Raw genomic sequence first — 18,625 nt, forward strand, 5'->3', positions numbered from 1 at the left:
AGAAGGGGAGCTGAATAATGTCTGACGTAAAAGTCTCGGTGTTGTCAGCGGGGTTGTCTCACCTTTGGCTCAGGGAGGAGTTGGCGTTAACAAGACGTGGAGGGCCTAACAATGAGACGCTAACAATGTGCATTTACGGACATAAAGGCTCCACAGTGTTTGGAGTTGGACTCATTGTGAGGACTCAAAGTCGGGCAAAGGCATGCGTTCGAGGTAAGCAGCTCAGTTGCCAAACCACTGATAAGTTTCCATTGACATTCCTACAATACGCATCATGTCACATTCAGATTACATGTTTACGACCTGACTTCATATCAGGAGGTGGAGGGGATGGTGGTGGAGTTATAGCTGAGAAAATTGGCGAGTTCTAGAGTGAGTTTCAACATTTGTAAGTGTGACGTAACTGTATATTTTCAAGGGCACATGGGACATTCCCAGCCGTGTTTATGGCGACCACAAAAGATTATTATTAGCCAAATCATGATGTTGTCCTAACCCCAACCAAGTTGTTTTTGCCCATAAGCACAGTGTTGATAAAACTGAAAATTTAACTGAAAGAAATGTAAAGTTTTAAAGACAACTGTCTGTCATGGCACGTTTGGGACATTTTCAGCCGCTTTTCTTGCAACTGAAACAGGAAGCCAAAACCTGATCTTCTCCTAACAATAACAAGTGCCTGCATGAACTTTACCAGACCATAAGTACAGTGCTGCCGCAATTCAAAATCTAACGTAAAGAAACTAAAGTTGCTACATAAAAAAGTATAAAGTTCCAACATATCCGTTGTTTGTAGAAACAATAGGGCACCATCTGTATGCAGTAGGGCAGTCCAGAGGGCGCACGACCAAGTTTGTCCACTGGAAGGACACCGTAGAGGACAAACTGTTGAGGAAACTCTTTTGTTTTGAAATAACAGAGCAAATCAAGTGCACAACAATGAAATAACAATGAATGATCAGCTACTAGTGAGCAGATTTTTATACATACGTTTGAAAGTATTGGGAGAATTTCAACGAGCAATCAAAAATCAATCGGTCAGACTGCGTAATCTTGATTGTTATGCAGTCTTATGTCTGATAAGTTATAAATACACCAGCGTCAGAACCCAATACCAATATTAGATCGGATCATCCCAACCCTTCTGGATAGACATGCAATAGCTGCTGTACATAGACAGTAACGTGTGATAGCAGAGGCATAATCACAACAAGAGGATAAATAACCATATTTTTGAGTAAAAACAAAAGAAGGTAAAGTACAATAAGAAGTAGATACGTCTAATATTTAACTCCCTAACTGTCTAACTGGCTGTCATTGAATAGATAAAGGGTTTTATACACATCTGGCTCAGGAGTCACTCAATGCTTCATGACGAATTGGTCCACAAGTTGGAGCAGCAAGACTGCAAATTGAAGCAGTGTTTGTATGAAGCCTTGTGTATGAAAGAGAGAGCAAAAGACACAGAAGGGTAAACCAAGAGAGAGAGAGAGAGAGAGGGAGAAATGAGTTTTGACGTCAATATATTTGCTTCAGGCCGGGCTCGGGCTTTATTCAGCTGTCGGGCAGCGACTGGGATAAATAAATTGGCTCTGGATCTGTTTCAGACCACAGTTTCAGGCCCGTGCATTACTCAGACATAGAGACAAACACAGAGACACTGCAGAGCGCTGGATGGCTGTGGCTCGGTGCTCAGAGGGACAGCTCGACAGCCCAGCCAGGCCTTTAAACGAGGTCAACTAGCAGGAGTTAGCTGGAGCGGAGCTGCCTGGACAGCAGGGCCCTCGCTTTGGGTCCAGTCCAAAAACCAAAGCCTAAACACCAGTGAGATAAACACCCTGGCCTAGAGGGAGCTTAACACTGCCATCAGGCTGAGACTAGTACACACGGCAGACAGCACTGGGATATTGCTTTCATAATCACATTCACAGCTTATGTAAGTGTCAAAGTGAACCAGCCGGCCACATATTTATTCCGTGTTCGCACCCTGAAATGCACAGTTATGTTGACTCTTGCGACCGGCAACGGACAGTCGCGCAAATAGTCGAGCGCACTCGGGTCAGAGCGAGGACAACGAGCACTTAAAAAAAGAGGGATCAGGAGTGCACAAAGTTTCCTGACATCCTCGCTGCAGCCTCCAGCGACAACAGGCACAAATAGTGTCGTTGGATGATGAATAACAGGGAAGTCTGCCGCCGCTGTCCACTCACCCTGCTCGAATCTCCTCATGCAGTGTACAGTAACTGCAACAGTCATTCCTCCCTTGAAATCTCTGTCGTCCTACTTTGTAGCTGTGAAGTGATTTAAAGACATTCCTGTAACAATTCCCTTTTAAAAATGTCTATTCTTACTTATATTTTTTGTTCAGCTGTGTGCTTACAATATCCCAAAAGTTTCCAACAGAGTTCAACCCGGAAAAGTCCGACATCTTGCAAAAATACCTGCTTTTGTTTCGCGATCGGTGGTCTCAAACGGTGCACTGTTGCCCAGCAGCCTTCTCGTCTAATAGTAAAGTCAGCTTATACAGACGTAATCGGAACAACATCAACAAACCTGAAATGTTGATTTGATACTTTCAGCATATCCGCAGTTTGAAGATAGGCACCATACCAACATTTTAACGTTAATAACATTTCAATTAAAACTCCCGTTGGTAAGAATGTTGATTCACTGAGTCTGATTTCCAACTCGTCAAATACTGACACCTTCCAATGGTGACCTGACCTACAATCAAGTTGGGAATCAGAATCAAAAATCGACTTTCTTAATACAAAATGGAGAGAGTTTTGCGATTACTATCTGTGAGGTAATGGAGGAAACGTTGTGGAATCAACACTATAAATGGAACAATCATGGACGAAGAGGCTGTTTGCGGACCTTGTTAAGTAAAATGAAACTGCCTTTGTCCATGTATAATTGAGCTTCCTGTGGCAGTTTACTATGAAGTCAGAACGTCCAAGCAGCCAAAAAAGGGATTGTCTGGAATCGGCCTTTAGGGGCACAGTGCGTAGCCTCCAACCCTCTGCTCTTTCATGTTGAAAAGACCCAGATATCTGGATCATCTGATCCCCCTGGTTGCCTCCCTGCGGACGTACTCCGAGGCAAGTCCAACTGGGACGGGACCCTGAACACATTGGAGGGATTATGCATCCCTACTGGTCAGGGGTAGCCTCGGGATCTCCCAGGAGGAGCAGAGGACATCAAGGCTTTTCCCCCTCAGCCTGCATTCATCATGACATGGACCCAGATAAGTGACGAGAAATGGAACGATGGTACAAACACTCATGTGGAAGAAATGATTGATTCAGTGGAGTTTCTATCTGTGGAGGGACGCAGATTCTTAGTGCAGGGTCAGGCTTACGTAAACAGCTTCGTCAGATCTAAACTGAAGTGAAGGCAGGTCACTCTTAAACCAAGCTACTGTCACTGTATCTTTTTGTCTGTGCCGCTCACTCTTTTTCTATTTCTATCCTCTGTAAGCACACGGCTGTACTCATTTCACATCCAATCTCATGGGTCCCTAGACAAACATTACCTCTGCATTCCACTTTTTTTTCCCCCCCATCCTCCGCAGACCGAATGTTTGCTTTCTGCCTCGGTTTACCGTGCGCTGCTACGGCTGGGCAGCGCAGATGTAAGACTGCGCCCGAGGGCGAGTGTACTCAAGTCTTCAAAGTGTTTCCATGTAAATTCAGAGTTCCAGCATTATCCACAGAGCCAATTAGCGAGACAGTGGTTAAGGAAGGGCTGCACTGCCAAGGGCCGGGGGCCAGAGTTAAAACCAGAAGTGTCCTGTGATCTCTCGTCCCACTGCGTTATGGCCAACAGCCCTCAACCTTGATGTTTTCATCTCCAATACCCCAAAGGAGGCAGGACTGTGGGACGCAGAGCATCTTTCTGCTGTCCAATGTGGGATTTGAATTTTTGGATATCAGTGGGTTCACTTATTGGTAACATGAAAATGTGGAGCATGACAGAAAAGCACAAACTGAATCCAAACTGAATATTTTTTGGATATTGGATGATGAAATGTGGGCAATGATGCAGAAAACATTCAAAGTACATTCAAGTATTCTGACCCAGACTTTGTTGGCCACGACTCGGTACTGGATGTTTCATTTTCTTGATGCTGAAGAAGCATTGAAAATATATCCAAATAGTTGGAGGCATTAATCATGTCGGTGAGCAGAAATATGACCATCAGGCCTCACACATGGCTCAGGAAATTGAAAGCTAATAGGCTAATGAATCTCAAACAGGCTTACATCAACATTAGCTTATCAAACAGGCTGACATCAGTGTTAGCTTCTCTAACTGGTTGACATTAGTGTTAGCATTTTCAATTGGGTGGCATAGATGTTAGCTTCTCCAACAGACTAACACTGATATTTACTTCTCCAAAGGGCAACATCACTGTTAGCTTCTTTAGCAGGAAAACATTAATAACAGCCAAGCTTCTACATTTAGCTAAAATCAATATTAGCTTTTCCGACATCAGTGCTAGCTTCTCCATCAAGATAACACTGACGCTAGCTTCTTGAACAGGTTAACACGAGTGTCAGCTTTTCCAAAAGAGTAAAACAGCAATATTAGCCTTCCCTCTACAACAGGCTAGAATCTGTGTTAGCTTCTCTAACAGGTTAGCATCTGTGTTAGCTTCTTAGCAGATAGGGTCAACTTTAGCTCCTTCAACAGTTATAGTTTGAGTTGCATTTCACCACAATATTTCAAACCACGTTGCTCCACATCTTGATTGACTTTGTTATCCTTCTGTTATAATTCTTCAGTTAGGACGGCTATGTAGTAAAGATAAGACGCAGTTATGAAACATGTTTCTGTAATACCAAAAACCCTAAATATCGTCCTGAACTGAGATAAGATATATTTCAGACTTCTGAAGTTTCTGTGATGAGGCCCCAGGTCTACTACAATGCTTCATGATTCACAAAAGGATTTGCTGAAATTGAAGGGTGCTGGTGCACAGCAGTATTCTAGTTCCTTCCCTTCAAGCACCCTTATCAGCTCTGAAGCATAATCACAGCTTTGGTGAGATCACTGTAGATAATTAGCAATTACCCTATTTATAGGCTCCTGAACATAGGCAACATAGCAAGGAATGTAGTTAATTAGGACGCTTCAAGCTTTTTTCTCTCCATCCAAATCGCTGAAACGAGATCAGCAGGGTTGAAAGGGCCGTGGCCTCGTGTGAAACAACTCTTTACGCGGGTCCCTTGTGGGAATCCCTGCCCCGCTACGCTTCATGTTGAATGAGTGTAGAGGCAACCCTTGGAAGGGGAAGCCGTCAGAGCAACAAGAATGAGGCAGATAAATGTTGTACAACTCATGTGTAGCTACAACATTCACAGAGAGGTGTGGGGAAATTGACACAGCATACATCATGTCGGATGAACAATCAAGGAGTGGAACAGCCTCAATTTAATAGTGACGCCTGATAACGATCTTTACGATAGGAGGAGGTAGTGCTCATACCGTTTTTGTCCACAGGGGGCGCCAGAATCTAGGAAAAGACGTTAATTGTTGCTGCTTTAAGAAAACAGTTTACAGTTTGGATCCTGGTATTATTATCTTTTAAGCAGTAAAAAGAACACATACAGCATAATATAATGACAAATTGGGGATAACTTAACAATTAGTTTCATTTTCATTATCTATTATAATTGCATTAAACTGCTTTTTAAACCCAAAATCTTCACAAGCACATAAAAGTAGATTTAATTACCGCGTACTGCTTCTCTTAAATAGGTTACTGGTTAACCAAAGTAGAGTTTATGTTAAGACAACAATTTAATTGTGCATTTTATTGCCTTTTATGAGTTCATTTCAGCAGTGGAACACTGGCTGCTTCATGTGTATCCACCACTTGGAGAAAAAAAAAATATGGCCAATTTCTAGTAAAGCAAATGACTGCCAACACAAAAGACAACTCATTATGGCTCAGAATGAGGCCTGAAAACCTCTGCATGCAAATGAAGCAACGTGTCTGATGCCCAAATCAATCTTTTTTGTGACACGCTGATTAATGAGTTTCAGTTAGCAATCAGTTTTTTCAAAGTGATTTAAATGAATCTCATCAATCCAACCTGCCATACAGCAAATCCCTCTCGGGCTGAAGGAAACAAACCAACCAACATAAGAGAACTTTACACTTTGACTCCTGCACCACTAAAGTTATCGCTAGAGGCTGAAGATAAAGTGTGCATCCTGGAAACATAGATGTTGCCATGCTTTGCGATGCGAAGCTTTTTGTCTGATCTTTGTAAGTTACAGGCAGCTGCAAGTATAGATTGCTGAACAATGAGATGTAAATCACAGGAACAAAGCGTGACGTGAATGACTCGGGTTGTAGGTCACCACTGAGGTTAATGCCAATCAGCTTTTTCTGCTTTCTGTTGTTGTTTAAACCTGACTGCAGCGACGTCTCAATCAATGGTGGACTGATTGTTGGATCTATGTCATTATGTCTGTGCACTTGTAGTAATCACATAGTTGGGGGAAACATCTATTGAAACCATTCACACTATAATTTGACTATGATGGTGACTGCTGCACCTGCAACATGCATGGCATGGGAGAGGGATTCCTCCACTGTTGCTCTTCCACGAGTTTCTTCCATTTAGTCTCCATTACAGTGTTGTTTTCTGATTACAAAACATACTATATCACGTTCACTTTACATGTTTTTGATCCTGACTCTCATATCGGCAGGTGGGGGGGACGATGGTGGAGGTACAGTGACGGCAGTTCGAGCCTCAGATTCAACATTTGAAAGTGTGAAACTACTTGATATTTTAAAGGAGACCTTGCACAATTTGTGTCAACAAACTCTAATGAAGACCTTGTGACATCTAGGCCCGTTTGTGGTATTTTAAACCAAAACGTGATCTTTTCCAAACCCTTACCAAGTGTTTCTTTGTGCCTAAACCTAACCAGATCATAAGCACAGCGTTGTTACAAGATATAACTGAACATAAAGCAGCGTGAAGTTGCAACATATAGAAATAAAAGGTTACATCTTATCTGTGGTTTGCAGAAACGTGGAAAAAGTCCCTAAAATGTGGCCCCCACCTTGTTACCCATGTAAGGTATTTATTCTAAGTGATTGTTTTTTAGTTGAGCTCAAATTCATACTCAGGTAAGGGTTACTCTTGGGATTAGGGACATAGTGGTTGCGTTTAGAGGAAGCCACGGGGGGAACTGTTGTAAGTCATTATAACGTCCTCACGAGCGAGGACAGCGAGGACGTGCCGTGTGCACTTTTTCTGTTTGCAGAACTGTGAGCGAGAGAAAAACCAGAGAGAGAGACAGAAGGTGAGAGCAGGAGGGTGGCAGCAGTTGTTTAACACTGATGGCGTTATTAATTCAGCAGCACAAGGTACACGGCGGAGAAATCAGCGTGTGATTGAGATGATAGCCGGCCGGGGCCGGGGCGACCTTGTGAACCAAGGTCAAGATGTAACAGTGAGTCAACAGACAGAGCCGGAAAATATCCACTTCAGCTCCTCGACAACAGAAAGAGCACCGCGGAGAGGCAAAAATAAACCACACGCGCTGTCGAGTGTACAAAACACCAACACCATCAAATGTCCCCTGCCACGCTGTGGTTTGACACCTAATGTGTGTGTGTGTGTGTGTGTGTGTGTGTGTGTGTGTGTGTGTGTGTGTTTTGGTGTGGACAGGCAGCCATATGGCTTGTTAGCTGCAGCATTAGAACGACTGTAATTATAATATTTCAGCTCCGGTAAAGATTTAAAACTATACGTCGTGTATGTATTATATCATCACATCTAACAGGAGGGTCACATGTCGGATACCTCACCCGTCTTTCCCCAACTCGCTTCTAGTTCTATACTTCATGTTTGATTTACATTTGGAGTTAATGCATCATCTTCCAACCATTTCCTCACAATTTGTTTCATTATCACGTCCCCTTATTCTTAAGAAGGAGTGAGAACCGTTCCTCTTGATCTCACCCTCTGAGCGAATTTGTACTCGACTGTCACTTCCTAAATGTGCGAACACGAGGACTGGAAATCGCTGCAAGAAGCAGAAAAAAAGGCTGAAAACAAGGACAAAAAAATGAAGAAGAAGAAGACGAATGGAAAAAAAAAAAAGCAGACATCAAGAGACTGCTTGAGAAGGCTCATGGGAGTAAACTGAAGCCATACACTACATATGAACTGGATTCCAGCTCAACTCAACTGTAAAATGGCCCAAATAACAAGAATACGACAAGATTTAGTTGCTGCTAATACTGCTTATAAAAGTATTGTGTTGGCAGGGAAATAAACGTTTGGCACTGCTTTTAAATATCAGCTTCACTTCTGTTTTTATTGCACAAGTTATTATCTTTATGTTGCAATAATCCACACGATGCTGGATGTACATTTTAACCAAGTTTTGCTAATGTTTATGTAAGAAAAATCACTATCACTACGATTTAAAGCAAGTTAATCACCTGAGCTGTCTTGTGTCAGTGTACGTTAAGGTGTAAGTTGCATTATAAACCAAAAAGTCTGAGGAAGAGGCTGTTTTTTTTGCAGTTTTCTGATTTTCAAGTAGACAAAAGTCAACAAGAAACAAGCTCATTTAAATTTCAGTACCTGTACCAAGTGTCAACCTCATGGTGGTGCAAAAGCGCAAGTAAAGGGATCGGCAAAGTCAGTTGAGTTCATCCTGTGGGGACAACGACTGTCTGGTGACAATTTCATGGAAAAAATTCCAGTATTTGTTGAGATATTTCAGTGTGGAGGTGGTGGGAACAGGCACCACCCATATGCTGTAACGTCGGACCTCACAGCAGCAGTCGGCGTCTAAAAATCTGCTAGCGACCCTGTTTAGTCAAAATCCAGGTATTATGGCTACATATGGTCAGTCGTGTGTCTTTATTTCATTCCCCGTTTCATAAATGTTCATTTCTACCCAGCGGTCCTCCTTCTTCTCACTCAGCAGCCCTCAACAGGAAACAGCGCAGAGTCAGGAGTCCTTGTCGCGGCGGCTGGAGTAATCATTCAGGTTATGTGTCACTGCCTTTCACAGGCTACAGTCCCCCAGGGCTCCACCACTTGTTCTGAGCAATAAGCTAATTGATTGAAACATTCATCATCATCCACGGCCGCGTTCTCGTATTAAAGGTGCCCCCGGGGCGGCAAAGTCCTAGACTTTTGAAGAACGGTGAAACGCACTAATGGAAGTGCCATTAGTGTGAGATGAGAGGGGGAAAAAACAGGAAAACGTCAGCGTCGAGCGGCGTGTACACACCTTCTCAGGTCATGATTGTGGTTGATAATCTCGGACTTGTAATGACGTAGCCAGCTCCAACCGTGACGGACTCAAGTCAGAGCTTCACGGCGTGCTCGCTCAGAGAACGCAGTCACTTAATAATAACATTGATTGCTATAAATTGTCCTCGACAGCAGCGTTTGGCAAATTCTGGTTGATTTCCTCGATTGGATGGTGATATATGACGTGCCTGCTTGCAAAAAAAACCACGACTGATTTATAACAGTATAGGAATGTTATATTGCTTTGTTCCTACTGAGAAGTTTCATTACTTACACTGCAGCATATTTCAAGTCATGCTTTTGTCTGTCATCGAAAGAGAAGCTTTATTTCTGCAGCTAATGTAAGATGTCACCTTCCAATACAAACGCACAAAAAGAATTTGAGTTTTTAACCAGATCTTAGTCGAAATTATGCGTCCAGATAAACATATCCATCTCCCTCCAAGATCAATTTTTTGTTGATAATCATCCTAAAAAACATGAATATTGGATCACAAAAGCTATTTTGGGGCTTGTAAGCATCAACACATGAGTTTTGGTGGCATCTTTCTATCACTACTGCAGTTAAACGTGGATGCAAAAAGTCTTCTTTAAAAATATATTTATCAGGTATTGCAAAAGGTAATTTACAACAAAGGCTTAACTTTACCCTGGTTTATATAATGTTCACCAAAAATAAAGATTGCAGAGTTAACAGAGTTCAAAATGAACACCTTTAGGGACTCAACACGACACGACAAAAGATATTAAGTTCAGTTTCTCAAATCTGTTCCGAGCGAACTCTCTTCCCACACAAATCAATAAAGGATCTCTGAAAAAGGAAAAAAAACTGTCAGCTAGCTGCTCGTCTTTTAATTGTGTTTTTGTTTCGTTTATTTTCTTAAAAACATTTGAAAACCTGCAGCTTCGTAAGAGCAACTTGCTTTTGATCGAAATAAAATTATCACACCCTTAATTTTATGCTTTATTCTCAGTTTTTCTTTGCTCCACAGCATGTTTATCCTGCATTTTTTTTACTTTTACCTATGATACATCATTGTTTCTTTTTTGTTCTACATCTCGTCACTATTGTTACTGACGATAGGCGGTATCCTAAAATGTTTTTTCTAGGTAAGATAACTGTGGCACCACTGAAAAACAAAAAAAAAAAAAAAAAAAGTCAGGTTTTTGTGAAAATGATCAGCGAGGAGAGAATCAAGAAATCTGCTCACAAGTGTTGGATTTAAAAATAGCGCTGCCTTCAGATAAACCACAGGATTCTGACACCGTCGGGTTATTGTATTTTTCTTGTCAACAATCCGAGCCTCATTTTGTTTTGCCTTCTTCGGCTCGCCTGGTGAATCAGTCATCCATAGCATCTGCCTCCATCTGAGTTTGGGCTGCCTGCATGCTTGGCTGGGTAAACAGCAGCTTGAGAGGCAGGATGCGAGGGAAGGCCAGGGAGCCGACCGACCGACCGGCCGGCTGGAAGGATGGATGGATGGATGGATGGACTGACGGAACGACTGCATTTTGTCAAATTCAATTGCTGGAATGGTGGCACTTAAAACGCCGCTAAGGAGCCAGAAGAACAACGGCGAGTGTGCGACGGCCGAAGACAAAGTGGCGTCTACATGCAAGTGGAAACACTTCTACGAAAAGCAGCCGAGGGTGTAAAGTAAATGTGACGACGCCGATGAAACACTTTAAGTAAATAAAGCGCTGCAACACCAACTAAACAAAGCGCTTTGTTTCCAGTAATACAGAAAGAAAAACCCTCCAGACGCGGATCTATAGCAGCCCGAAACGACTTTTCTTTTGTATCTTAACGGCCCCAAAGAAACCCATTAAACTACAAATTGCTCCACGTGTGGAGGGAATACCTGCGCGAGGAAAAAAAAAACACAGCAATAACACTAAATGAATCCCTGTTTGCAAATGCGGGGCATCCCTCCCAATGCCTGTTTTTTTTTTTTTTTTTTTGATCACATTACCACACACACACACACAGAGCCCTGCAAGACTTGATTACACCGCGGTCGTGCTTTTCTATTCATAGCTGGAGAGACATCAGCCTCCCACGTCACCTCCGATTTACCTGGTCGTGCACTTTAAGACCAGGGAGGTGGGCTGTTAGCTGTAATGGATACGAAGATGGCTCGGCTGTAATTTCCCATCTGCCCAAGACTGCTATTAGGTGATGGTATCTCTCCTGATTTATGAATTACAATACAAGACTCTGCGTATCGCGAGACGTAATGAGGTGGTTAAAAATCGCTGCCTGCTCCCGCTTGTATTTACCGACATACATTCTATCGACGTTGTCCATCGAGCACGTATGACGATAACGAGCTCTCCACCGTGTCAGAGCTGTCACGCAAGACAGGACGCGTCCCGCGCCGCGCCACGGACCGCAAACGGCCTTCATCATTCTGCTGTAAGCAAGCGCACTCCTAACACACTCCTGCACTGTGAGCACACAGAGATCATTACTGTGCAAACCCAGCTAAAATCCATACCAGTAACAATGTATTTCTCTCCTTGCTGCCAGCCCACACACACACCAACACACACACCAACACACACTATGTCAAATGTCTCTGGCATCGACTGTCCACGGAGGGATGGAAGTACTCAGACAAAGAGAGTGATTAATTATTCAAACGGGCTGCACTGCAATCCATTACATCACATGCATTATGAAGCAGTCTGATCTACAGCACCTCTTCAGAAATCTATCGCTCTGGGCGGTGAGACGCGGCCCGCAGGTAGGAAGTGCTGACCGGAGGGACGGCTGCCGGCCCAGACGGCCCAGAGGCAGGCGGAAGGTATCAATGACAGAAAGTTTTACCAATTCAGGCATCGGATTTATCGGTTGCTACGCTAACTGTTGGCGTAAGCTGAAAATCCTCGTTTTCTGTCCCGTTATGCTGAGTAATGATGTTTCGTTTAAGGGGCTGCATCTGTTAAAGTAGCCGTAATCAATATTTTCACCAAACCAATCGCAACGTTTGAATCGCTGTTGCTGTGAAACTCGAAAGGTTTGCAAAATGAGCTGCCGTCTTCTCCAGCTCGCACCGTTCAAAAATAAGAATGAACGACAATCCTCCGATTCAAAAACGGAAGACGTGGATATCCGACAACCTCTTAAAAATAGCAGAGCGTGAGAGGTTTTTTTTATCATCCTGTCCAGGAGCGCTGCCCACATGTTCCTCCGGCCTTGAGACGGGCTATTTTTCATCCGTACGAAAATGGCCGGAGCTATTTTTCTCTTCCCGCCGATGCCGAACACGTTTCCAGCTCTCCACCTCCGTTCCCATCTATTCAAGATTAAGTGAAATATATTTTCTTGACCCCGTAAAAAGACCCTTTTAGATTTAAAATCAGTCGCACGGCGCGTACTTTATCTCAGTTAGATGACTAATGTCTGGAAACATGATGGGTGTCCGGGTGACCGGCGGGGGGGGGAAAAAAAATCAAAATGAAGCGATGCTCGGTCCGGTTCTGTCCACCTAGTTTCACGCGAAGCTGAACACATCATATTTCATAACAACGTAACCTTGATAGAGACAATAAGGTGGGTGGAGGAGGAGCAGGTGCCTTTAACAAAGCTTCAAGTGTGACCAAAACATATTTTTCTCGCTGCATCCTCCGCACAACAAGGGGATGAATGTAGGAGAGTGAGCAACAGCGTAGCAGAGCGCTACCTGCAGCTGCCACTTCCTGCAGGAATGTCAAATATAAATAATTCTTTTAAAGGACACTTCCGTCCGTGCACATCATTTTAAAAGACAGCCTCCAGTGTTGACTTAAGTGCTGGTGGGTTGTAACGGTGTCATTAAAGAAGAATCAGCCTCCCCTCCATCCATCACCACATGCACGGATTTACTGCTTTTCCATTTGGCGCTCTCGTGGAGATGCGACTGGACGCGTTTGTGTGCGCCACAGTTCAGCTTTCAAGGGGGGGGAATCAATCTCCTGTCTAATCCGCGTGTTCGGCACACTCACCTCCATAGTGGTCGCGTTGCATCGATGGGTTCCAGCGAACCAGCCGTCGTCGGAGCACTGGTCGATATCAACATCCTGTAGATTAATGTCAACGCGCACCACGCCCCTGCAAGACAGACAGGAGGACACCATTAACCCGCCTGGGGAAGAATTAAGACAGTCAGTGCAAAGTGAAGGATGCTGCGCGTCTACATGCGGCATCCCGTGAACTTATGGAAAAATGACACGTCTTCTCAAGGACAGGGGGGGTTTTGAGGAATTAACTGTGTCAGCAGGAAGTATCGATACCACTCATGCAAAGTCCGGTTTTGAGTATCGATTTCAGCGTCAATAGGATCGGTGCAAACGAAGAAAACATCTCCGTCACATTCGATCACATCCCGGGCACGTGATCGCTCTCTTCGTCGTTAAATATTTGCAATTAAAAACTGTGTGTGAACATGCGTGTGACTGAGGGAGAGCAACGCATAAACTGGAAATTAAGATTCATTCAGAAGTCGTTCTCATACATCATAACATACTTCTTTTCCTTATGTGATCAAATCAACTTCTTTTCACAACAGGAAGTACAGATGTTGGTATTGATATTAGTGATCCTGAGCCTCTTATTGCTTGTTTTCTAGTTTAAATCAATTTTTGAGTTGTCTCTACATTCATTAGGTCGCTGTTGATGCATCATTCACCTGACAAACTGACTGACTCACCTACACACCACTGACACACACAATCACAGGTTATAAAGCGAACTCAAAAGGGGAATATCGATGGTTTAGTCACTGTAAAAAACACATAACAAAAGTGCTTTTTTGGGGGGAAACAGACAGAAATGTGTCCACATCTTAATCTTCTCTGCTGCCGCTCAGCTGAAACTCAGCCTGACAGAGAGACGATAAACTGCAGATAGGGCAGCAGCCCTCACCGACGGCAGCTCGGAAAGGCTGGAAGTCTTTGCTCCATTTTTCGGCTTTTCTAAGCCGGGCTGCAACTTCTAGGATTTACACCCACTTAGCTGCTTAAAGCTCTAAGAAGAGAAGGTCAGCGTCTCTGATTCTGAAGGTCAGTCTCTCTGATTCTGACGTCTCTTTTTACTGGCTGGGACACGTCGTCGTTTCCGCCTGACAGCTGCAGCACATCTGGACGAGCACGAGAAAATCTGATTTCTTTATTATTTTGTTAAATACGAGATGCAATTCACACCGAGGAGCTAAACGAGAAAACCCCTGAACTGTCTTTTGGCGACCTCAGCCCACGTACAGGCTTTCCCTCCCGGCAGAATGTAAAAAAAAAAAAAATGAAGCGCAGCCCGGGGCGAAGTGTTGTTAGAAAATCTATACCGACTTTAAACTTTTTGTGGAAGACAGACTCGAGAGACGTCGCTCATCAGAGTCATGACACTAAGATAATGTGCTCCACGTTCCTCTGCCCTCGCGTGAAACATGCACACTGTTTGAGCGCAGAACGAGTCAAACAAAGGGAAAGAAAAAGTGGACATGTAGTTTTCAACAGTTTGATCAGTGTGGACAAAACACACCGCTCTCACCCGGAGCCACCGTCTGACTCGGTGCCATAATCTGTTTAATCAGGCAAAACCCGGAGCTGCCTCGCTGACAATAAATCAGGGGCTGACTTTGTAATAACCTTTAACTGCCGTGATGCTTGTTTAAGCTCTGACATTCACAGGGGGTTTTATTTTGTTACGGGATTAACAGATAGCAAAGAGAAAAGGCGAGAGCGCTACTGATGTTAGAACCCCAGTTTGCAGGATTTGTGTCTCAGTGGCACCAGGAGAGACTTATTTTCGTCTTCTGTAGTTCAGGTTTGAAATCTAAACGCCACTTCTGTTTCAGAGCGTGAGATTCGACGGGTGATCTCTGGCTAACAAGGCTGTATTATTAATGCATTTCCACCCCCCCAGTGCCACTTTGTTAAAGAGCCTTTTGAGGTTGGAGAACATTATTGGCCGATTCTTCGTGTTCTTAAATGACAAGCCCTCTTCGCACCTCGTTCTGGGCTTCTTGCGGTTTTGACAAATGAACGTCACTAAATAGCTGTACAGTGCGATAGCTGTCCGAGGGTTACAGTAGAGCTAAGATCAGTGTTATACCAGGCGACACAACAACTGGGTTAGGTTTAGGAAAAGATGAGCTAAGTTGAATAGGTTACGTTCACTAACATGCCAAGTCAACTTTGACTCAGAACACAACCATCAGGGTGACAGTCCTGCATTTGTTCGGACTTTCTCGCTCTTACTACGTCACCTACATTTTTTTGTGTGTGGCATTTGTGTGCATGCAAATAATAAGAATGTGTGAAGTGAGTCCAGCAGGACAACTGTGTGTTTAGAGATGCTTTAAAAGCGATGAGAACTTTCTGTTATTGATGTAATAAGTGGAATAAAGACCCGCCGTCAGAAGGGATCCTGACCTGTAGTTTCCCCAGTAAACACACCGCTCTCTTCAGCTGTTGCAGTCCAAAATCTCCAATCTCCAAGACGATCTTGAGCGCTAGTTAATTTTTAAAGCTTATGGAGCATCTTATCATGTTGTTAGCCTACCTACTATCACCGGCTGGCTAAGACCTGCTTTAAATATAAAGCATTAAAATCCAAAAACAATCCAGTAAGCTCACTATTAACAGTGGAAACCCCCTCCTTATTTTAAACTACATTTTAAACAACAAATCGGTTTTAAAGTCAGACGGAGAGAGCTAGTTAGCTGTTAGCATTACTGTGGCTAGATGTGATGTTGCTATCTAGCTGAACTCTCAAAAATGTGATAAACGTAAACAAACTATTAACTATTTACAATATATACAAAGTGAACTCCCAAAAGTGAAATATATCAGAGATAACCAGAGAGGTATACGAACGACGACTAACAACTAAACACACAGCAGGACTGAGAGGTTCTGTCACAAATTGAACTTTGGCGTATGAACCGCAGGCAATTTGAAAGTCTAAAGTCATGATACTTGCTTACAGATTGAAGCGCATGGGAAGAATCAAGTGGTTAAGACCTTATAGTCAATATCATGGGTCTAAAATGTGAAACAGTGTTTAAATTAGTGAGTTCTGCTCTCCAAATTCGGCTTAACTTCTTTTAAATATTGACAATGTGGCGATGAGAGCAATTCAATACCTCATCATATTTATAACATGAATTAAATTATTGTCAGTGACATCACTCTCTCTGTACATTTAGCTTCCACTATCTTACGCATATGCACACACGCACACAAATACTGCTGCTGTGGCATGTTCTCCAGGTGTATAGGAGCTGCTTTACTCTACCCAGCTCCCAGTGGACGCCGGGCGAGTGCAGCGCTCCCGCTGCCTGTGCTTCTGTTATTAATAACTGCTGCTCCGGTCCTGCCTTGGGGCAAACTGACCTCGCTGTTTTCCACTGCGCTGCTTGTTGTTTTTGCTGAGAAATTACCTCCGTTTCAATTCTCCGTTATGTAATAAGGTGGTAGGAAAGAGTCACAAAGCACGAGAACGGGACCGTATCAAAATGTCTTTTTCAGCGGCAGCTGAAGCATTAACATTTACAACAGAAAAAAAAACAGCCCCATTCTCCTTTTATTCCCACAATCACCACCTCTTTTTTCTCCTGCTTCCTACTCTCCAGGCAATCTCTAGCATCGCAGCCAAAGTATACCATATGGCGTATGAAATGGAAAAAAAAAAAAGCAGAGAAAGAGCGCGCGTGCTGACGGCGACTGAAACGGCGCGCGAGCACAAAAGACCGGCTCGTAATTTGAGAGTGGCAGCGGGGAACATGGGCAGGAGCATCGTGGTGGCCATCAAGGCCCCTCGGGCATAAAGACGGGATTATCACAGAGAGCAGGAGATAGTGGTGCCCTCGGAAACAGAGTGCTCTCTCCTTTCATCCTCCATTCTTTGTGGGTCTAAAGGCCAGGCCAGCGAAAGGAGAGGAGCATCCCACCGGCACGGGGCGCGGGTCTTTCTGGCGGGAGCGGTGGGACTGTGCTAATGTTAGCCCCGGCGTTATGAGATTGACTGGAGATATATCTGGGTAATTGCTAAGCGGCTACAAAAGGATATTCACCCAAAAAAAAAAAAAAAAAAAACATTCTCTCAACCAAGGCCTCCGTGTGCCCTCTTTGTTACGAGTCAGTCTTTGATGTATTCATGAATGAATGCTGAATGTCAGGCCTCTGCGCTTTGAGCTGTACGTCTCTGTTCAGGCCCAGAAAAGCGGTCGCTCAGATTGAATCGCACGCTTAGCAGCTCTGTGAAGAAAAGGCTGTGGTTAAAAAAAAAAAAAAAAGTTTGGATTTTCAAGTAACGGGAGCACAGAGGAGACGCAAGAAGACATTCCTGTGATTTTTGTCGTTGTCGAATGCAGCGGGTGGATTAGGAGCACCAGATTACAGCCGCGTCATTATATTCCATCAACGGGGATTATTAGCTGCCTCTTCGTGATAACATGAGGTTGATATCAGCAGCGTAACGTTAGCTCATCAGTATTATTTACAGTAGCGCCTTTAGCGAACGTTAGCATGAGCACCTGCTGAACCTCAAGCTACTAGCAAACGTTAGCTAAGGTCACTATGCTATAAAATACCGTTTTTGCTGTTAGTAAGTCACATTCATCACCATTCTGGACTAAGAAAGATATTCTTTATTGTTTTTTTATATCACTTTTTCACACGAGGGCACACTACAAATTCCTGCTTACAGGATTTATATATAATAGGGATTTTGAGGGGAAAACTAAAACTACTACGTCTTCATATCATTGTTTTCGCTTGAGATCTTCAATCTTAGTCCGTGGGTGTCACATAATCCACCATAACTATAGCAGAATACAAAAATACATGATAAGGAATGAATGGATGTGTGAATTAATGATAACCCAGGCACGTAAATAATGATATATAATTGTCTGAGAATGATTAGAAACAGCTTTACAATGTGCATACTTTAGAAATGACGAGCTCTGAGGTTCCTGAAGCGAAATAGGAATAAGCTCCCACGTCTCCGTGCACATAAACCGAGAATAATACGACGCCGACGTGAACATGAAAACCTGGCACAAGCTTAAGCAGTATCCCCCGAGCTGATCCGTGTAGCCCGGAGACTCGCACGCCCAGATGAACTTACATGCACATGTCTCCTGCCCCAGCCTCTTGACAGGAACACATCGCTGTCCTTTTTAGAAGGGCACAGTTTGTGCATAATGTCATGGAGCAATCACAAAGCAAAGAACCACGCAGCCCTCCCCAAGGAAAACGTCTCGTATGTGATGGAAATGCATTAAGCTGACAGGACGAGCAGAAGCTAATGCGAGTACAGCCGCCGGGCGTGATGCTGCTTT

At 43.6% G+C, this 18,625-nt stretch overlaps 1 protein-coding gene across 2 annotated transcripts in view; it reads right to left on the bottom strand.

Annotated features, from left to right (window-relative positions):
• gpr158a (G protein-coupled receptor 158a) overlaps positions 1 to 18,625 on the bottom strand; it is a 74,970-nt gene that overhangs the window by 47,789 nt on the left and 8,556 nt on the right. For both annotated transcript variants that reach the window (XM_030398550.1, XM_030398549.1), the window contains exon 2: positions 13,287 to 13,392. In XM_030398550.1, the coding sequence (XP_030254410.1) occupies positions 13,287 to 13,392 (106 nt within the window). The remainder of the gene's footprint in view (positions 1 to 13,286; positions 13,393 to 18,625) is intronic.

This window comes from Sparus aurata, chromosome 19 (assembly GCF_900880675.1).
Source record: "Sparus aurata chromosome 19, fSpaAur1.1, whole genome shotgun sequence".
Classification (NCBI taxonomy): Eukaryota; Metazoa; Chordata; class Actinopteri; order Spariformes; family Sparidae; genus Sparus; species Sparus aurata.